Source organism: Chiloscyllium plagiosum, unplaced genomic scaffold (assembly GCF_037043375.1).
Source record: "Chiloscyllium plagiosum isolate Xiang-an unplaced genomic scaffold, Cpla_swu_hap1 HiC_scaffold_14, whole genome shotgun sequence".
Lineage (NCBI taxonomy): Eukaryota > Metazoa > Chordata > Chondrichthyes > Orectolobiformes > Hemiscylliidae > Chiloscyllium > Chiloscyllium plagiosum.
Genome location: NW_028270152.1, coordinates 23,006,357 through 23,029,051, shown reverse-complemented (window position 1 = coordinate 23,029,051; position 22,695 = coordinate 23,006,357). Strand labels below are relative to the sequence as shown.

Below are 22,695 nucleotides of genomic sequence, written 5' to 3'. Positions count from 1 at the left end.
GACCTAAGGGGCAACTTTTTCATGCAGAAACTGGTATGTGTATGGAATGAGCTGCCAGAGGATGTGGTGGAGGCTAGTACAATTGCAACATTTAAAAGGCATCTGGATGAGTATATAAATAGGAAGGGTTTGGAGGGATATGGGCCAGGTGCTGGTAGGTGGGATTGGATTGGGGTGGGATATCTGGCCAGTATGGACGAGTTGGACTGAAGAGTCTGTTTCCATTCTGTACATCTCTATGACTCTGTAAGTCCACACCTACACTCCAAAGAGTGACCTATGCAGACCCATTCCCCTACATTTATCCCTGACTAATGCACGTAACCTACACATCCCTGGACACTATGGGCAATTTAGCACGGCCAATTCACCCAAACTGACATCGTTGGACTATGGGAAGAAACCAGAGCACCAGGACGAAACTACACAAACACAGGGAGAATGTGCAAACTCCACACAGACAGTTGCCTGAGGCTGGAATTAAACCCGGATCCCTGGCACTGTGAGGCAGCAGTGCTAACCACTGAGCCACCGTGCCATTATGTCTTCTAACTGTTTTTATAGCACTTCTCAAGGTCTGAATTTACAAAGGACAATACATTTATTGACTCCTACTCTGGTTCAGCATATTTGCTGCTGAAAGCCTCCTTCGTGTTCTTGTTACCTCTCGACTTGACTTCCTGCGTGCTCCTGCTCTAGTCTCTCATCTTTCACTCTCCATAAGTTTGAGCTGACCTTTACTGCTGCCTGCTGATTCTGACCCATTACAGTTCCCATATACCAATACCCTCTGTGTTTGCTGATCTATATTATCTACAAATTGAACAGCGCCTCAACTTTAAAATTCTTCTATGGTCACACCCCTCCCTATCTCTTGCTCTACATGAGATACCTGTGTGTGTGTGTGTCCAATCCTGAACTCCAGATCATTCTCAATTCTGCTCAATGGTCACCCACCATTGACAATTGCTCCTTCAGTGAGATGGGCAAAGAGTTTTAAATTCTCTTGCTAAACTTCGCTAAACCCCTTTCTCCCTTAAACCATCCTAATAATTTAACCCTCCTTACAACTACCTTCTTGACCAAGCTTTTCGTTATCTGCCCTAATATCACTTTGTGTGCTTTAGTGTTAAATGTATCTTGATAATGTTTTTGTAAAAATGTCTTGAGATCTTTTGCTACATTTAAAGGTAATATGCAATTACAAGGCTTGATTTAGAGAGTGGGACACGTGCCTTGTTGAGTTTCTAACCTGGGCACCCAACACCGGACACATTGTCCTTAAGCAACCATCCTCAACTCCCCCGCCCCCCCCCTCCCCCAAAACGCTGTACTTGGACACAACTACTACAAAACTAAAAGGAGGAACTAGATAAGAACATCCGAGGCTCTATAAGGCTCTGGGCAGACCACATTTGGAGTATTGTGTGCAGTTATAGGCCCCACAATCTCAAAAAGGATGTACTGGCCCTGGACTGTGTTCAGAGTTTCACAAGAAAGATCCCTGGAATGAAAAGCTTAACATATGAGGAATGTTTGAGGACTCTGGATCTATACTCAATGGAGTTGAGAAGAATGATGTGGGAATCTAATTGAAACATACAGAATATTGAATGGTGTGGACAGAGTAAATATTGGGAAGGTGTTTCCATTGGTAGGAGAGACTAGGACCCATGCACTCAGCCTTAGAGTAAAGGGAAGACCTTTCAAAACAGAGATATGGAGAAACTTCTTCAGCCAGAGAATGGCGAATCTATGGAACTCATTGTCACAGAAGGGTGTGGAGGCCAAGTCATTGAGTATATTTTTGACCGAGGTAGGTAGGTTCTTGAGTATAAAGGGATTCAAGATTACAGGGAGAAAGCGGGAGAGTGAGGTTGAGAAACTTAACAGCCTTGATTGAATGGTGGAGCAGACTCGATGGGCTGAATGGCCTAATTTCTGCTGTTACATCTTATGGGAAAGGAATAGAAATAGATTTTCTTCTTGTTAGGCAATCCCTAAGGCCATTTGGTCGTGTGTGTGTTCTATGATTGCTTTGTTTGTTTAGGTCATTCACTCCTATGGAAGGTGAAGTCTGAAGTGAAGCACAGAAATGTCACCTTGACTATACTTCATGCAATAAATGAAATGAACTTCTCGATCTGCACCGTGAAAGGAAACAAGTGTGATCATTTCCTGCAGAACATGGAAGTCGTAAGTTAAATTTGTAATAGACAAATACTTCAATGTGATGGTAGTTCATCAATTAGACTAGTGGTGTCAATGAAAGTAGAATGCTTGTTGCATTAGACCAGACTAACTTAAGACAGAGTGTTTAGGCCTGAAATAGTTAGCAGAGAACATAAGAAAAAAGGGACAAGAGCCGACCATACAGTCTCTCAAAGTATGCGAAAGTGAGGACTGCAGATGCTGGAGATTAGAGTTGAGAGTGTGGTGCTGGAAAAGTACAGCAGATCAGGCAGCACCTGAGGAGCAGTAGAATCGACGTTTCAGGCAAAAGCCCTTCATCAGGAATTCGGGCTTTTGCCCGAAACGTCGATTCTTCTGCTCCTCAGATGCTGCCTGACATGCTGTGCTTTTCCAGCACCACACTCTCAACCCCAATCTCTCAATGTAGCCATTCAGTTTGATCATGGCTATTCATTGCCCTTACCTCCATTTTGGAATGGGTAATAAATGCTGGCCTAGCCAGCAATTCCCTCATCCCATGAATGCTTTTATAAAAAAAAAATTCTCGTCAATTCACTCATCTAACATTGTGGGCAAGAGAATTCCAAAGATTCCGAACCCATTGATTGAATACATTTCACCCTGTTTTTGTCTAAATGATAAGCCCCTTTATCATAAAACAATGTTCTTTGATTTCTTCATTTCCCAACCAGCCTGTCAGAATTTACCTGATCAATCCCTCTCAGAATTTTGCATGTTTGAGTGACATCATCTCTTATTCTTCGAAATTCAGAGCCCCTTTGGTTATCAAATGTAGTGCACCCACTGGTCAGAAGCCTGCTCATGTCACCTTGAGCAAATGAACCAAGGCAGTTGTAAGCTAACCTGCTATCCAAGGCCGTTCAAAAGTGATGGAGAGTGTGCAAAGAAGGTTTACGAGGATATTTTCTGGTATGGAAGGTGCTAGCTATGAAGAAAGTATGAGTAGTTAGGTTTATTTTCATTAGAAAAAAGGAGATTGAGGGGGGGACTTGATTGAGGTTTATAAAATCATGAAAGGTATAGACAGGGTGGATAGAGCCAAGCTTTTTCCCAGGGTGAAGGATTCAATAACGAGAGGTCACGCTTTCAAGTGAGAGGTGGAAAGTTTAAGGGGCATACACGCGGCAAGTACTTCACACAGAGGGTGGTGGGTGTTTGGAACGCGTTGCTAGCAGAGGTGGTAGAGGCAGGCACGGTAGATTCATTTAAGATGCGTCTGGATAAATGCATGAGTAGGTGGGGAGTAGAGGGATACAGATGCTTAGGAATTGACCGGCAGGTTTAGACAGTACATTTGGATCGGCTCAGGCTTGGAGGGCTGAAGGGCCTATCCCTGGGCTGTAAATTTTCTTTGTTCTTTGTTCTTTGATTTGCTGGGCCACAAAGCCACTCCTACAAAGAGAATCATTATGTGGGGAGGACATATGAGCCGGTCCATTCCAGTGTCTTACTTTAAACTAGTGGATTGTGCTTTGTGTTCCTTTGCTTAGTGCAGTTACATATCTTTATTTTTTCATCTGTGGAGATGCATACCCATGCAACCTGGGGACATTGCATGAACACTTATCAGAAAAAAAGACTGGCCAAACAGTAAGGACTGCTCAGGAGCTTAACTAGAACACAATGGGATTCTACAAAGCCAAAGAGAATCTCTCACTTACTGATTCCATTAGAAAATATCAGAAATTGATTCTGACTGGTTTATTTGTTTTACCTTGTCATAGGGAAAGGGAAATGCATTTTCACTTCATTTACAAATAGTGTGTGATCTGAGTTTAAATCTGGCTCACAATTTCTAAGCTCTCAAAAGGGTTTCAGTTGAAATGGGCTCATCAGCTCTGAGCTACCTCTTAATGTGAGGCAGAGTACAGAAGTACATGGAATTTGGTGATAAATTTCTACTTGCATTCAGTGTGACCATATTGGTAACTGTCGAAGAGTGTGGTGCTGGAAAAGCACAGCTGGTCAGGCAGCATCAAAGGAGCAGGAGAGTTGACGTGTCAAGCATAAGCTAGCATCTGCAGTGTTCACTTTCTCCCATATTGATAACTATTTTGGCAAATTATGAGCCAGAATGCCGAGCAATTATAAATGTAGGATTATGGGATAGGGTAGGGGCTGAGTCTGGGTGGGATGCTGTTTGGAGTGTCAGTGCAGATTTGAAAGGCCAAATGACCTCTTTCCACACTGTAGGGATTCTGTTTAATTGATGGTAGCTGTATCCTATGTGACCATACTATCTGTTGGGAGCTCATGATGCTGAACAGATATCCAAAGTGGAAAACTGATTCCATTCCTCAGCTGTAATTTGCCTTATCTTTAGCCAAAAGAAAAATCATTATTACAAAAGCTATTGATTGATGAGCCATTACAATGGCTTAACCTGTTGTAGTATTAGTTGCTGCAGAACATTTGGTATGTGGTAAGTGAAAGACGTTCCTTTATTCAGAACCGACTAATTATGAAAAATTAGATACTTGCATTCAATACAACTTGTGTTTATGACTGTTACTAATTTCAATTTTCTTTCATGACTAACACAGATTAATGAGCAAAAGAAGCAACTAAATCTTATTTCACAGGACTGCTTTCAGGTTAGTAACATTACTCACTCAATGTTTTCTTAAATGGTTCTAAAAGTGACTTTGAGGATAAATGGGCTGCCTGGTTCAGAAGTGTATCTTACAGATTAGAAAGATCCCTTAATTTGATTCCCACTCAGTAACGAATCTGATGATTGGAGTACCACATTTGGCCTCAGCAATTTTGAATCTGAGAAGCAGTAGGGATCTCAGAAAATGAGCCCGTGTTTGGTGTTTTCCATCCCAAGTGAATTGGCTGAGGACAGGAATGGTCTTGTCTGTGATGTTTTTCACCTCCCAGTAGCCACTGAAAGGCTCACACAGGAAGACTGATGATGTGCCAGAGCTTTACTGGTGTCTGAGCATCAACACCTCAGCACCATGGGAAGGTAAAAAAGTAATAAAAATGCTGTTTATTCCGCATTGCAAGACAAGATCTGCACTGTGGAAAATATAATTTCCTGTTTCTTTATTGGATCAGGAGCTTCGAATGTTCCAGGTAATGCAGCATTCTTCGAACCATCTTGGAGACAGTAAAAAGGCAGCTCCACCTGAATGCTAAGCCCAAAATCTTGCAGCACCTTGAACATGATGGGAGAGACACTGGTGTCTCCTCTGAATGACTCAATCATTGTGCAACAAGAATAAAAAGCACGCAACCTCAGCCAAATCCTTTGAAGTGGGGGGGGGGGGGGGGGGGGGGGGGGGGCGGTTTCCTCTCACACTGGCCACTCCAAACCCCCTGGGTCTTTGTAATCTTTAAAACTGAAAGAACAGGTATAGTCTCTATTTTGAGCGTACACACACAATGTCCAGAGCTGCTGATGTCCTATACTATTGGATCTTCCACTTCGGGAACCCATCTACCTTCCTTAATTGGCAACAGAAACAAGGTTGACCTGTTAACTGGCTGTTCTTTGTGCATTGCAGAAATGAGCCTGAAATATTTAATGTTAATACAATTCTGCTCATTCAGGAATTGGCTTAGTGGTTTGCACTGCTGCGTCTCAATGCCAAGGACCCAGGTTTGATTCCAACCTTGGGTGACTGTCTGTATGGAGTTTGCATGTTCTCCCCCATGTCTGTGTGAGCTTCCTCTGAGAATTATGGTTTCCTTCCAAAGTTCAAGATGTGCAGGTTAGGTGGATTGGCCATGCTAAATTACCCATAGTGTCCAGGGATGTGTAGCTTGGGCATGGGAATTGCAGGGTTACAGGGATGCGTTGGAGCAGGGTGGAATGCTGTTTGAAGGGGCTGTGCCAACTCAATGGGCTGAACGGCCTGCTTCCACACATTTGGGATCCTATGATTCTATAAGTTTGCAGCATCATTCCAGTCAATCGAGAAAGCAAGTTACAATAAAAAGTGATATATTTGCATAAAATCTCAACCATAGGTGAAATTTCTGAAACAAAAATAGAAATTGCAGGAGAAACTGTATCATCTGTGGACAGAAAGCAGAATCAAGATTTTGGGTCAGAACTGGAGAAGGGTCACTGGACCCAAAATGTTGACTCTGCTTTCACTCCATAGATGCTACCAGACCTGCTGAGTTTCTCCAGCAATTCCTGGTTTTTGTTTCATATTTCCAGCATCCACACTTCTTTGTTTCTTGTTAGGTAAATTCCTGCCCTTGGTCAGACCTTTGTCCCACTATGTTAAGAAGAATCTGATGTGTCACATCAATGCTGCTTTCCTCTAAGAATGAATTTGGCAAACATTAGAAAATATCAGTTTTGTAACAAACTCAATAGCAGTACTTAATTGCAACCATATTTTCCAAGACATCACCTTTCTTGTCAGGAAATCTGGCCATATGGAGCATAAGGGGAGTAAGCTGCCATAAATTGAGGAAAGTGAAGGTAATGGAGGGAGAAAGAGATAAAGAACCACTGAACTAACACAGTACTGGACTGATGTTTAAGTCTGGATTAAGTGTTTTCTGGAGTTGCATTTGAACCCAATATTGTCTGACTCAGATAAGTCAAATATTGAGTCAAAGTTGAGGATAAACAGTTTGCAATATATTTACATGAGGTGGAGCTGCCATTTTACTGGCTGTAAGATGCACTGCAGGAACTTGGTAAGGCTCCTTTGATAGCACTTTCCAAATATGCAACTTCTACCACTTAAAAAAACAAAGGGAGCAAAACATATCAAAGTGCCAGTACCTCAAGGGTTCCCCTCCAACACAACATCTAGAATTGGAACTGTATTGCTATTCTTTCATTGTCATTATGTCCAAACTGAAACTTCCTCCTGAACAGCGCTGTGGATGTACCTGCACCAGATGGATCACAGTCATTCAAGAAATTGAATCATTATCATCTTGTCAAGGGCAATTATTTTTCAGCAATAAATATTGGCCTTGCTGGTGATGCTCACATTTCAAGAATAAATATTTTTAAAAACTGCCCTTTTAAATGTTCAAATACAGATCTAAATGATGACATTTAAAAATGTCAAACAACAATAGTTTGAATAAACTATTATTGTTTCTTCATTGAAATTATTAAATCAACTGCTCACTATGAAAGGTTAATTCTGTCAATATTCCAGCATAGAAAGAACCTACATTTATACAGATCCTCATCATTCCATCACGTTGTTCCAAAAGCACCTGACAAACAATGGATTACTTTTGAAGTGTTAACTAGACAAAGGGAACCACAAATTTTGGACACAGATAGGGTAATACAAACAAAGACAGGACTTATACAATTAATGCTACAGCCCTAGGTAATGTTGTAGAACAGGGAGACCTGGAGATTCAGGCATATATTTCCTTGAAATTTGTATCACAGGTAGACAGGGTAGTTAAGAAGGTGTTTAGCATGCTTGCCTTCATTGCTCAGATCTTTTAGTATAGGAGTTGGGAGTCATGTTAAGTTTATACAGGATATTGGTGAAGCCTCTTCTGGAGTACTCTGTGCAGTTCTGGTCACCGTGCCACAGAAAGATTATTATTAAACAGGATAGGGTTCAGAAAATATTTACCAGGATGTTGCCAGAATGGAAGCTTTGAGATATAAAAATAGGCTGGACCTTTTCTCGCTGCAACATAGGAGGATGAAGAGTGACTATATGGAGGTTCATAAAATTGTGAGGAGCATAGATAAGGTGAATGACACTGGTCTTTTCCCTAGGATGAGGGAGTTCAAAAACAAGAGGGCATATTTTGAAGGTGAGTAGAGAAAGATTTAAAAAGGATGCAAGAGGCAACTTTTTTTACACAGAATGGTTCATGGGCGAAATGAACTGCCAGAGAAAGTGGTGGATGCAGGTACAGTTACAACTTTTAAAAGACATTTGAACAAGTTCATGAATCAGAAATGTTTGGAGGGATATGGTCCAAGCGCAGGCAGGTGGGACAAATTTACTTTAGGAATATGTTTGGCACAGGCTAGTTGGACCAAAGGGTCTGTTTCCCTGTTGTATGACTCTACAACACAAATAGACAACCAGATGGTTTGCTGTCTTTTGCCAGTGTTGGGTGGTGGAAAATTTATGCCACCAGGGATCTTTCTGCTCTCTTCTGAAGAGTGTTAACTGGATGCCTCACAAAAGACATGGCAAAATGTGTGGTAGAGAATAGCTTGTCAAGACAATTGATATCAACTGAAAATGGCCACCTCGTCTAACAGAGTCCTTCTATCTTTCAGGTCTGGAGATCAGATGTGCAGTTCTCACCCAGAATCACCATTTGTCCCTTTGATATATGTAAGTATTATATAATTTATTAACAACCCAACAAGATTTTATTACAGTGAACAAATTTAACTATTTTTACTAACAGCAACAGTTTGTTCATACATAGTGACCAAATCTTGAAAGCCAGCCCTGCAGAGATATAGAGTACGTACACAATTAGTCTACATTAGAAACATTCACACTAAATGGGCATTAATGTGTATGAAAATATCATAGCAGACATTCTAGCATGAATAAGGCTTCAGGTAAAAAAGTCTCTGTGGTATGCAAACAGGGCCAGACAAGGATGTATTAAATGAAAAAGTGATCAAATTTGGATGCATTAATTAAGGATCTGCTTTCCTTCCCCTTTCAAATTCAATCCAAGTCACTTTTCAGAGATAGTCCTATTTTCATTCATTCATGAAAAGAGGGTGTCACTGGCTAGGCCAGCATTTATTGCCCAAAGAGCAGTTCAGAATCAACACATTGCTGTGGATTTGGAGATGTAGGTCCAGACCAGGTAAGGATGGCAGTTTCCTTCCTGAAAGGACATTAGTGAACCAGATGAGTTTTTCCTGAAAATCGACGGTGAATTTGTGACCATCGATAGATTCTTAATTCCAGATTTTTATTGAATTCTAATTCCATGGCAGAATTCGAACTTGGGTGTTCAGAATCCAGAGACCTGAGTCTGGATTAATAGTCCAGTAATAATACCACTAGGTGGTCGCCTCCCCTTAATTTTGCCCTAATTCTCTCACAATTTTGGTTCTTTGCTTCTGCTGCTGTGCTGGAGCTGTAGAATAGAATTTCGTGGATTCCAACAGTCTTTCAGTACCTTTCTTTTGAAACCAAATATTAATATGCCAACATAAAGATTTACAGTCAGGGGCGATCTTGTTCCCAATTGCTCTTCACACGTGTATACTTTTCAGTAAATTTCATCAGCTAGAATTCAGGAATAGGACTTTAAAAATGGCACTGATGGTAATCCTGATGTATTGCTGTCCTGACTGATCTCTAATGTAGCATAATGTGAGGATATGTATGTTCAGTGCTGCTCTATTAGGCATCTGTATACCAAACCAGTATTTGTATTTCTAAATTTCTCTGCCTTACAGTTAATGCCTCATTAATTTGTTGCTTCAGCATATATAATCAGTGCATTTAGCCTTTATCAAATTGAAAGTGTTGCTCATTTCCTGTATAATGGGGGGGTGGGGGGGTGTTGAAAGAGCTCACTATGACCTAGTCTGTATTGTTATCAGTATCAATCTCTACCAATCTCTACAAGAAAGTAAGGACTGCAGATGCTGGAGATTAGAGTCAAGAGTGTGGTGCTGGAAAAGCACAGCAGGTCAGGCAGCATCCAAGGAGCAGGAGAATCAATGTTTTTGGAATAAGCCTCATTCCTGATGAAGGGCTTATGCCTGAAATGTTGATTCTCCTGCTCCTTGGATGCTGCCTGACCTGCTGTTCTGTTTCCAGCACCATACTCTCGACTCTACCAATCTCTAGAAGACTTGCTGATGCCATGTTTATATTGCAGACGCCAGAGCTCGATGGACTCCATTACTGGTACCATTTTTAATACTTGTTACAATCGTGATTTTTACGATTACCATCAAGACTCAGATACTGAAAGGTAAGGAACAGGCTTTCTATAATCCTTAGCATCTATACACGAGGGCTGATAGTTTTAAAGTATAAATGTCAATCATAACTAGACTCCATTGTTTCCTGGCAGTACTTTCAACTCCAGGTTTGAGTCCCAGACCAAGATGTAAGCACCTAATAGAGACTGATACTGAAGAGGTCTGCATATTTGCATGGGTTATAAGTTGAAATCCTTTCTATCTGTTCATATGGGCATCGAAATTGCCATTGTGCTAATTTGAAAAGGGAGTTTTGCAAGTGTCCTTACTAACCCTCATCCCACAACAAAGATCACTTTAAAAAAACTGACTTGCCATTTTATACTTGTTCAAATGACATAGTTAATATTGAATGAAAGCAATGTGACTCTTCTTCATACTTTAGAATCTCTCCACAGATGCTGCCAGATCTGCTGAATTTCTCCAGCAAATTCTGTTTTGTTTCTGATTTCCAGATTCTGAAGTTCTTTGTTACTTAAAATACTTGTCTGAATTGTTTTGAGACATTCCAAAGGTCTGATAAGTCAAATCTGTATGTGAAGTTTTCCATCTGTATACACTTCCAGTCATCTTTTCTCGCAATAATTTCCTGTGTTATTTCTATGGAAATAGCTTATGTAAACATATCACCCTCTTGATTACACACAGCAGCCTGTGGGACTCCAGAGGCACCATTGGAGGGAGGATTATTGCAGTGTAATTAGTTTCTGTTATAAGTGTGGACATAAAAGGAATTAGAAATGCTAATGGAAAGTAAGGACAGAATGTATGATTTTAAAATGAGGATTTAATTATATCAGTGCGCCTGTAAATAATCATTCCCAACCTCTAATATTGGATCACCTAAAAATTACATATGGTTTTGACTCACCACATGTTATGGAAGATTGCTTACATATGAAATATATCACATTTGGAACTTTTATATTCCACCATAGAGTCATAGAGATGTACAGAATAGAAACAGACCCTTCAGTCTAACTAATCCATGCAGACCAGATATCCCAACCCAATCTAGTCCCATTTGCCAGCACTTCACCCATATCGCTCTAACCCTTCCTATTCATATTCACATCCAGATGCCTGTTAAATGTTGCAATTGTACCAAACTCCACAACTTCCTCTGGCAGCTCATTCCATACACGTACCACCCTCTGCGTGAAAACGTTGCTCCTTAAGTCTCTTTTACATCTTTCCCCTCTGACCCTAAACCTATGCCCTCTAGTTTTGGACTCCCACACCCCTGGAGAAAATACTCTGTCTATTTACCCTATCCTTGCCTCTCATGATTTTATAAACCTCTATGAGGTCACCCCTCAGCCTTCGACACTCCTGGGAAAACAGCCCCAGCCTGTTCAACCTCCCCCTATAGCTCAAATCCTCCAACCCTAGCAACATTCTTGTAAATCTTTTCTGAACGGTTTCAAGTTTCATAACATCCTTCTGATAGAAAGGAGACTAGAATTGCACACAATATTGCAAATGTAGTCTAACTAATGTCCTGTACAGCTGCACAATGATTTCCCAACTCCTGTACTCAATACTCTGACCATTAAAGGAAAACATATCAAATGCTGCCATCACTATGCTATCTACCTACGACTCCACTTTCAAGGATCTTTGAGCCTGCACTCCAAGGTCTCTTTGTTCAGCAACACCTCTCAGGACCTTACCATTAAGTGCATAAGTCCTGCTAAGATTTGCTTTCCCAAAGTGCAGCACCTTGCATTTATCGAAATTAAACTCCATCTGCCACTCCTCAGCCCATTGGCCCATCTGATCAAGATCCAATTGTAATCTGAGGTAACCTTCTTTGCTGTCCACTACACCTCCAATTTTGATGTAATCTGCAAACTTGCTAACTACATCTCCTGTGTTCACACCTAAATCATTTATATAATGACCGAAAGTAGTGGACCCAGTACCGATCCTTGTGGCACTCCACTGGTCACAGGCCTCCAGTCTGAAAAACAACCGTCCATCACCACCTCTGTCTTCTACCTTCGAGCCAGCTCTGTATCCAAATGGCTAGTTCTCCCTGTATTCCATGAGATCTAACCTTGCTAACCAGTCTCTCACTGGGAAACTTGTCGAACGCCTTACTGAAATCCATGTAGATCACGTCCACTGCTTTGCCCTCATCAATCAACTTCGTAAGACATGATTTCTCACGCACAAAGCCATGTTGGCTATCCCTAATCAGTCCTTGCCTTTCCAAATATGTGTAAATCCTGTCCCTCAGGATTCCCTCCAACAATTTGCCCACCACTGACGTCAGGCTGACTGGTTTATGGTTCCCTGGCTTGTCCTTACCACCCTTCTTAAACAGTGGCACCACATTAGCCAACCTCCAGTCTTCCGGCACCTCACCTGTGACTATCAATGATACAAATATCTCAGCAAGGGGCGCAGCAATCACTTCCCTAGCATCTCACAGAGTTCTAGGGTACACCTGATCAAGTCCTGGGGATTGAGACAGCTTTATGCATTTCAAGACTTCCAGTACTTCCTCCTCTGTAATATGGATATTTTTCAAGATGTCATCATCTATTTCCCTCCATTCTATATCTTCCATGTCCTTTTCTATCATAAATAGTGTTGCAAAATACTCATTTAGTATCTCCCCATCTCCTGTGGCTCCACACAAAGGCTGCCTTGCTGATCTTTGAGGGGCCCTGTTCTCTTCCTTTTGTCCTTATTGTAATTTGTAAAAATCCTTTGCATTCTCCTTAACCCTATTTGCCAAGGCTAACTCATATCCCCTTTTTGTCCTGCTGATTTCCCTCTTAAGTATACCCTTACTGCCTTGATACTCTTCTAAGGATTCGCTTGACCTATCCTGTCTATACCTGACATATGTATCCTTCATTTTCTTAACCAAACGCTCAATTTCTTTAGTCATCCATCATTCCCTATACCTACCAGCCTTTCCTTTCACCCTAACAGGAATATACTCTCTGGACTCTCATTATCTCATTTCTGAAGGCTTCCCATTTTCCAGTTGTCCCTTTACCTGCGAACATCTGCCCCCAATCAGCTTTTGAAAGTTCTTGTGTAATACTGTCAAAATTATCCTTCCTCCAATTTAGAACTTCAACTTTCAGATCTGGTCTATCCTTTTCCATCACTATTTTAAATCTAATACAATTATGGTCGCTGGCCCCCAAAATGCTCCCCCACTGACACCTCAGTCACCTGCCCTGCCTTATTTCCCAAGAGTAGGTCAAGTTTTGCACTTTCTCAAGTAGGTACATCCACATACTGACTCAGAAAGTTTTCTTGTACACACTTAACAAATTCCTCTCAATCTAAATCCTTAACACTATAGCAGTCCCAGTCTGTTTGGAAAGTTAAAATCTCCTACCATAACCATCCTATTATTCTTACAGATTAGAATAGATTAGATTAGATTAGGTTAGATCATCACCAACAAGTCCACACCAACCCTCCAAAGAGTAACCCACCCAGACCCATTTCCCTCTGACTAATGCACTTAATACTATGAGCAAATTAGCATGGAAAACTGTGATCTTCTTACAAGTTTGTTTCTCAATTTTCCCACTCTATAATACAATTCCAATAAGGTGATCATCCCTTTCCTATTTCTCAGTTTTGCGCAAGTATATCCGGGAATACCCTCCCTCAGTACAGTGTAATGCTATCCCTTATCAAAAACGCCACTCCCCCTCCTCTCTTGCCTCCCTTTCTATCCTTCCTGTAGCATTTGTATCCTGGAACATTAAGTTGCCAGTCCTGCCCATCCCTGAGCTATGTTTCTGTAATTGCTATGATATCCCAATCCCATGTTCCTAACCATGCCCTGAGTTCATCTGCCCTCCCTGTTAGGCCTCTTGTATTGAAATAAATGCAGTTTAATTCATCAGTCCTACCTTATTCGCTGCTTTGTCCCTGCCTGCCCTGACTGTTTAACTCACTTCTTTTCTCAACTGTACCAGTCTCAAATTGATCTCTTTCCTCACTATCTCCCTGGGTCCCACCCTCCCAACTTACTAGTTTAAGTCCTCTTGAGCAGCTCTAGCAAATTTCCCTGCCAGCATATTAGCCCCCTCCCAATTTAGGTGCAATCCAATCTTCTTGTACAGGTCACTTCTACCCCAGTAGAGATTCCAATGATCCAAAAATGTAAATTCTTCTCCCATACACCAGCTCCTCAGTCACACATTCATCTGGTCTATCCTCCTATTCCGACCCTCACTAGCTCGTAGCACTGGGAGTAATCCAGATACGACTACTCTCGAGGACCTCCTTTTTAAATTCCTGCCTAACTCTCTATATACTCCCTTCAGAATCTCATCCTTTTCCCTTCCTATGTCATTGGTTCCAATGTGTACAATGACCTCCTGTTGGTCCCTCTCTTCTTTGAGAACATTCTGCACCCTCTCTGAGATATCCTTGATCCTAGCACCAGGGAGGCAACACACCATTCTGGTTTTTCACTGCTGGCGCGCAGAAACGTCTGTCTGTGCCTCTGACTAGAGAGTCCCCTAGTTCAATCGATTGCTTGGAACCCGATGTATCCTTCATTGCATTAGAGCTTGTCTTGATACAGAAAGTTAGCTGTTTGTGCTACATTCCCCTGAGAATCCATCATGCCCTACATTTTCCAAAACAGCATACTTGTTTGAAATGGGGATAGCCACAGAAGTCTCCTGCCTACTTCTTTTACCTTTCCTGAAGTTAACCCATCTATGTGACTGTATCTGCGGCTTTTCTCCCTTCCTACAGTTGCCATCCATCATACCCCCTTACTCTTGTAAACTCCTCATTGCCTCCAACTGTTGCTCCAATTGATTCATTAGAACATAGAACATAGAATAATACAGTGCAGAACAGGCCCTTTGGCTCTTGATGTTGCGCCGACCCGTGAACTTTTCTAGCTCGCCCCCCTACACTAACCCATCATCATCCATGTGCTTATCCAAGGATTGTTTAAATCTCCCTAATGTGGCTGAGTTAACTACATTGCCAGATAGGGCATTCCACACCGTTACCACTCTTTGAGTAAAGAACCTGCCTCTGACATTTGTCTTAAATCTATCACCACTCAACTTATAGTTACGTCCCTCGTATAAGCTGACGTCATCATCCTAGGAAATTAGACCTGATAGGATTCGCAACCACTGGCATTTGTTGCAGATATAATCCTCAGTAGCACGTAAACTCTCTCAAAACTCCCACATCCAACAAGAACAGACTGGAGGCCTGTGACCAGTGGTGTGCCACAAGGATCGGTGCTGGGTCCTCCACCTTTTGTCATTTACATAAATGATTTGGATGCGAACATAAGAGGTACAGTTAGTAAGTTTGCAGATAACACCAAAATTGGAGGTGTAGTGGACAGCAAAGAGGGTTACCTCAGATTACAACAGGATCTGGACCAGATGGGCCAATGGGCTGAAAAGTGGCAGATGGAGTTTAATTCAGATAAATGTGAGGTGCTGCATTTTGGGAAAGCAAATCTTAGCAGGATTTATACACTTAATGGTAAGGACCTAGGGAGTGTTGCTGAACAAAGAGACCTTGGAGAGCAGGTTTATAGCTCCTTGAAAGTGGAGTCGCAGGTAGATAGAATAGTGAAGAAGGCGTTTGGTATGCTTTCCTTTATTGGTCAGAGTATTGAGTACAGGAGTCGGGAGGTCATGTTGCGGCTGTACAGGACATTGGTTAGGCCACTGTTGGAATATTGTGTGCAATTCTGGTCTCCTTCCTATCAGAAAGATGTTGGTGAAACTTGAAAGAGTTCAGAAAAGATTTACAAGGATGTTGCCAGGATTGGAGGATCTGAGCTACAGGGAGAGGCTGAACAGGCTGGGGCTGTTTTCCCTGGAGCATCGGAGGCTGAGGAGTGACCTTATAGAGGTTTACAAAATTATGAGGGGCATGGATAGGATAAATAGGCAAAGTCTTTTCCCTGGGGTCGGGGAGGCCAGAACTAGAGGGCATAGGTTTAGGGTGAGAGGGGAAAGATATAAAAGAGACCTAAGGGGCAACATTTTCACGCAGTGGATGGTACGTGTATGGAATGAGCTGCCGGAGGATGTGGTGGAGGCTGGTATAATTGCAACATTTAAGAGGCATTTGGATGGGTATATGAATAGGAAGGGTTTGGAGGGATATGGGCCGGGTGCTGGCAGGTGGGACTAGATTGGGTTGGGATATCTGGTCGGCATGGACAGGTCAGACCGAAGGATCTGTTTCCATGCTGTACATCTCTATGACTCTATGACTGTAAGAGCATATCACTCTACTAAAGGCCATTTTTGCTCCTTCCAACCTGCAGACCCAGAAAATAGCACTGTCTTATTGTTCCAGACTAACTTAATACTTATGGCTTATATTTTTTGAAATTTAATCAAGAGACAGATCTCAATAAAACCTATAATCACGAAAGAACCCATTCTACTCACTATTGTAGATTTACAGCAAGGCTACACGTAAAGCTATTCACTTAGCTGTTTCTGTGCTGTGACCTCTCCCAAACAGGTTCCTCCAAGATCAGTTGTGAATTTCGGTGTTTGTTAAGTTTTCCTAGATGCACTCTGATATCCAGTGATACATGAATTCAAACAGTAAAGGTGGTAACTGTGCAGATTCACCGTGTGTCAGTTAGCAGTGTGGGTTCCTTTCTCTCTCTTTCTCTCTCCTTCACTGACCATGTGCTGCCTATTGTCTGTCTTTCTCCCTTTTAAAAGTAAAAGTGTCGGAGGCTGAGGGGTGACTTTATAGAGGTTTACGAAATTATGAGGGGCAAAGTGTAAATAGGCAAAGTCTTTTCCCTGGGGTTTGGGAGTCCAGAACTAGAGGGCATAGGTTTAGGGTGAGAGGGGAAAGATATAATAGAGACCTATGGGGCAACGTTTTCACATAGAGGGTGGTACATGTATGGAATGAGCTGCTAGAGGAAGTGGTGGAGGCTGGTACAATTGCAACATTTAAGAAGCATTTGGATGGGTATTTGAATAGGAAGGGTTTGGAGGGATATGGGCCGGGTGCTGGCAGGTGGGACTAGATTGGGTTGGGATATCTGGTCGGCATGGACGGGTTGGACTGAAGGGTCTGTTTCCATGCTGTACATCTCTATGACTCTACTGTTTCTGGTTCAGATTTTGCTACTCGAAAATTATTGGTCACACAGATATGCCTGCATTGTGCACTTCTGTGATTGAAAATACTAGTCATGACTCAGTTGGTTGTAGGGTCAAGCACCACCCAAGAAAATTGAGCACAATAATCTCGACTGATACTCTAGCTCTGAGAGTGCTCCACATTGTCATACATAACATCTTTCAGATTAGATGTTAAAAGAAGAACCCCTGTGAACTTTCTAATGGACATGGATACTTTTGAGTATGAGCATGGAAGTTCTCTTTGATCTCCCAATCAATATTGATCCCTCAACCAAAGCAATTGGAATTACTTGGTTATTTAATTTTGTCAGCTTTGTATGACCTAACTTGCTTCAAATTGACAATCACATTTCTTACATTGAAACAGTGAAGTACTGAATTAGCTGCAAAGTACTTTGGAATGTTTTGATTTTACAAAAGATGCTACAATAATTGTAGTCATGATTTGGAGATGCTGGTGTTGGACTGGGGTGTACAAAGTTAAAAATCACACAACACCAGGTTATAGTCCAACAGGTTTAATTGGAAGCACTAACTTTCAGAGCTGATGAAGGAGCGACGCTCCGAAAGCTAGTGTGCTTCCAATTAAACCTATTGGACTATAACCTGGTGTTATGTGATTTTTAAAACCTGGTGTTGTGTGATTTTTAACAATAATTGTAGTATTTGTTGTTAATTTCTTGAGTGGTATCTTAAACCAAATTTTGCTTTGTTTCTCCAGGTTGCGTAAAGGTGATCAAATTTAAACCCACTGCAACAGTTGCAGGTAAACATTTAGAAAGGGTAACAGAGAAAGCTATTTTTATTTCCTAGCCTGGAGTTGAAACAGGTTATGTGGTATTTGAATACATTCTACATGTCCTCGTGTTTGTAGAGGGCAAGTATTAGTGACAGTCCCTTGTTGTACAAATCTTGAATACTGCTGACAGGAGAGATTTGTTGTGAAAGTTACTCATCTTGTGCTACTCAGAGCAAATGCAATAATGCCAAATTTCAAAAAAGCCGCAATGTACTACAGGAGAAGCGAATCCTGCATGGTCAGTAAGTTGACTCTGATTGACAGAGGTGTTGCCATGGAGAAAGCATTGGGGAACTATAGGCTTACAGAATCATAGAATCCCTATTGTGCACAGAAAGGCCATTCTGCCCCCAACAGGTCTGCACTGACCCTCTGAAGAGCATCTTACCCTGGTCAAGCCCCCTACCCTAATCCATAATCCCACATTTACCAAGGCTAACCCACCTAGCCCTCATATCCTTGGACACTACACAGCAATTTCCCATGGCCAATCCTCCTAACCTGCATATCCTTTGGGAGGAAACCACAGCACCTGAAGGAAACTCACACAGTCACAGGGAGAATGTGCAAACTCCACACAGTCACCCAAGGCTGGAATCGAACCCAGGTCTCTGGCACTACAAAGCAGCAGTGCTAACCACAGAGCCACCATGCCACCATTCTAGTTCTAAAGCTCTCTGGTAATTAGAAAAGGCACAAGGTTTGAACATGTTTCTTTGTGGTTCCTACATGGGTAACTTTAAGGAAGTGTAAATGAGCCTCATTGCAAATATGGCTTATAATCAGGAATACAGCGATAAATTGAACTCAAAAGACCATTGATCATCTATCTGATCGCAGTGTTCAGAGATTAGCAGTATCCCCAGCAGCAATATAGAAGTATCACCCATTTTCCTCCATTTATTTTCCAGAAATCCATTGCATTCACCCCGTTAATTTTATGATAAAATTTCACTCTTTTGCTTCCATTTGGAGAATGTTCCATATGTATCTTCCCTTAACAAGAGAAAACCTACATTTTGAATTTGTAGAATTATAACATTTTATTTAATGGACACTTGAATGCCTGCCCCAGATTACAAAGATCTGGTGGGAATGGCCCATCCTGATAGCTGCTTCGAAACCATGTAATGCGGAGTTAATGGCCTGGAGTGGATCTTTGGCAGCCCTTTCATGTGGAAATCCTGCCTTAAGCAATTGCTTTGTCAATAAACTGTAATCCTAGCAGAGCCAACAGGGGTAATGGTCAAGATCATGCACTGTGATAGGAAGAATCAAAGATCAGACTATTGTTTAAATGGAGAGAAACTCCAAAAAAGTGCAATTGAGAGAGATCTGGGTGTTCTTGTGCATGAAACACAAAACATTAGCATGCAGATGCAGCAAGTAATTAAGAAGGCAAATGAAATTTTGGCCGTAATATTTTGAACCAGATGTGACTCTTCTTCAGAACTAATATTTTACACTCTGGTAAAACCTTTTATCTATAATAATCCCTTATTTGTTATGGGAGATCAAAGGTTTGCTGATGCATTATGCTTAACGCTGTTCTTTTATTTTCATGTTACAGCTTTTATTATGATATTTTTGGTTTTTCTTCAGATTGTTCGACAAATGGGAAGGTTCTTCTTCTATATTCGCTGGATTACAATCTGTTTGAAAAGTTGGTCAGCACTCTTGCATATGTCCTGTGTGAACTTAAACTTCAAGTCGCTGTGGATCTATGGAAACGTAGAGAACTGGTTGACCAAGGTCCCCTGCCATGGTTCCATTCCCAGAAAAATAAAGTTACAGAAGAAGGTGGGAAGATTCTTATCCTCTTCTCCAATGGTGCCAGTATGAAATATAATGAATGGTTCCAGTCCTCTGAAGGCACCAAAACCATGTATGATCCATACGATGGATTTATGGCTTCCTTGAACTGTGTTCTTCCTGATATCATAAAAGGAAATGTGTTTGGGAAGTACGTTGTTGCATATTTTGAAGATTTGCAGAAAAAGGAAGATATACCAGATATATTTAACATAATGCCAATCTACAGTTTACCATCGCAACTTCCTGAGTTCCTTCAAGAGATTGGGGTACCGGCCAATGTTAAATCTGGGTGGAAAGCCACCAGCTATCAGTCAACAATTAAGAACAGTCTGGACAATGTGATTAAGGAGTGCCAACTGTGGGAACAAACTCACATGCCCTGGTCCCAGGACCATTGCAAGTTAGAATGGATACCTGAAGGACAGCAAGAAAATGATACCATGACACACTGTCCATTGATTCAAATGGAGATGCTTTCAATGATCTGAAGATTCTATCATGACAATCCTTAATGCACAGACTGGTCACTGTCCTTTGCTACTTTGCTTAAAGTCAAGGTCACCATGCAACTGTGAACAATTGTTAGAAAGAAAACTGTATAGCATGTCAAACCAAAAATTAAGACTGAATTAACTTAATCCCACTGACGACCTTGTGAAATGGATAATTTTGGTACATTTGGAACAACTGAAGTACTTTTAAATTATTTGGTAACATCTGATTCCAACTCTAGGAATTTTCCTTTATTTCAAAACTGATAAAAGCTGTGACAAATCTAATGGACTAAAGAAAAAAAAAATCACTTGCTGCAGTAATGAAAATTTTAATGAAATGATTAATGATTTAATGAAGGGATTAAACAAGTGAATGTATTCTTAACAAACCAAGATGTATTCAAGAGTGTGGTGGTAGAAAAGCACACCAGGCAGGCAGCATCCAGCAGGAAAATCGATGTTTCGAGCAAAAGCCCAGCCTGATGAAGGGCTTTTGCCTTTAAACCAAGATGTATTGACAGTTTGGCCTTGTTTTAGGTATTGGATGCATTAAACACAAAGGATAATTAAAGTCCATAAACTTCCACAGATCTTTAGCTGCAAAGTAGGCATGGCTGGAAAAGACTTCAGGAAGGACTTATCCAATACCAAACACAATCCAGTCTGAGTGAGCAGGCCTTTCCATTCTAACTCAGGAGATTGGGTAACAATCTCAGGCACTCAGTTATTTTACAACTGTAGTATTTTATGTGTGTGTATATATATGTGCATCAATGTAAATACCTTAAATATTGTGTATACAGTATGATTATTTTGATATCTCTTGTTTGCTTTCACTACAAACCAGTCATTGAAACAGAAAATGTTAGGAAAGGAAAAATCATACTTTATTGAAGGAGATTGTCCTTTTTGATCAATCTTAATTTCACCTTTGCAACGTTTCCCTGGAATCGCTCCTTCTTCAGTAACCCATCAATTTGTCTTTTGTTCCCATCTAAACTATTGTGGTCTACTTAAGTATACCACCTGAAACAAAGACAGAAATTGCTGGAGAAACTCAGTAGGTCTGGCAGCATCTGGGAAGTGAAAGCAGAGTTAACATTTCGGGTCTGGTGACACTTAATCATTATATGGTCTGTTTGTCAAAAATGCTTATTTGGTTATTCATTATGTTGCTATTTTCCTGCTAGTTCTCCCAACCTTCTCCCCTACTATTGTCTTGCAAATTACTGTTACCTATCATTTTTTTTCATGGTCCATACCTATAGACCATACAGTCAACATCAAATGACACCAGCATTTTATTTGTATTCACCAGTTTAGTTATATTGAAATCTAACTGCTACAGTTAGATCTCAGTTATGTAATGTAGTCCTCATGCAGGGTTCAGATGATGTGCTGCACTGGAAGTAGAGATGAGGAGTATTAGGTAGGAGGCAGTAGCAGGTATTAGCAGTTCATTCAACATTCTGGAAAACTGGAAGGCATAAAAACAAATCCTGTACTGATGTTCCATTTGCTTAAGTAGCCTATTCCTTTGTCAAGCATTTATTTCAGAGACTCACTGTATATGTTTCACTGATCTGTTAACTTATTCCATATATCCATTTATTTGTGGATCATTCCCTATGTATATAAGAGTGTTCTGTGTTCGGTCTAATGAAATTTTTAAAAGTGTTAAGTGATGAGCCAAATTAGATTTGGGACGTGTTCTTCTGACTGTAAGTTATTTGAATTCTATATGATGGGATTACCAGTAACTTGCATTTATCCAGCACCTTTAACATATTAAGATGCACTTCATGGGCATTATAGTGCAACTGAAAGGATGGTTTGGGCAACTTAAATCTGAAGCTGCTCAAAGTCTTAAGTTCTTTTCCAGTCTTTACTATTTTGTTATGAAACATCTATGTATATTGTAATTATCAAAGAATTTTGGCAGTTGTATTATTATGTTGCTGAGATAAAACATGCATCTAATTGTACAGATAAACAATTATCACTTGTCATACTTGCCAAGGAAGAGTGAACACAGTCATTGGTCATTACAGCAAAGCTAAGTACTCAATGCCCACATCCATAGATTTTGCATTACTGATTTGTGATAAGGATTGAGAATCTTCTCTGATTGCTTTAATAGAGGAAGGAGGAGGATGCGCAAGACCAGAAGGATTGACAATTCAAGTCCAAAAATCATTAAAAGTAGCATCTCATAAAGAAAAGCCATCATGTACTGCTATGATCCCAGATGATGTTATTAATGGACAACACAGATCCCAGACAGGATCATATTTT

At 40.9% G+C, this 22,695-nt stretch overlaps 1 protein-coding gene across 2 annotated transcripts in view; it reads left to right on the top strand.

The window, feature by feature from the left end:
* LOC122558892 (interleukin-17 receptor C-like) overlaps nt 1–22,396 on the top strand; it is a 69,711-nt gene extending 47,315 nt beyond the window's left edge. For both annotated transcript variants that reach the window (XM_043707807.2, XM_043707808.2), the window contains exons 14-19: nt 2,051–2,196; nt 4,758–4,808; nt 8,459–8,516; nt 10,039–10,134; nt 18,014–18,058; nt 19,694–22,396. In XM_043707807.2, coding sequence (XP_043563742.2) covers nt 2,051–2,196; nt 4,758–4,808; nt 8,459–8,516; nt 10,039–10,134; nt 18,014–18,058; nt 19,694–20,394 — 1,097 coding nt within the window. In that variant the 3' untranslated portion in view covers nt 20,395–22,396. The remainder of the gene's footprint in view (nt 1–2,050; nt 2,197–4,757; nt 4,809–8,458; nt 8,517–10,038; nt 10,135–18,013; nt 18,059–19,693) is intronic.
* Nucleotides 22,397–22,695: the final 299 nt, after the last annotated feature.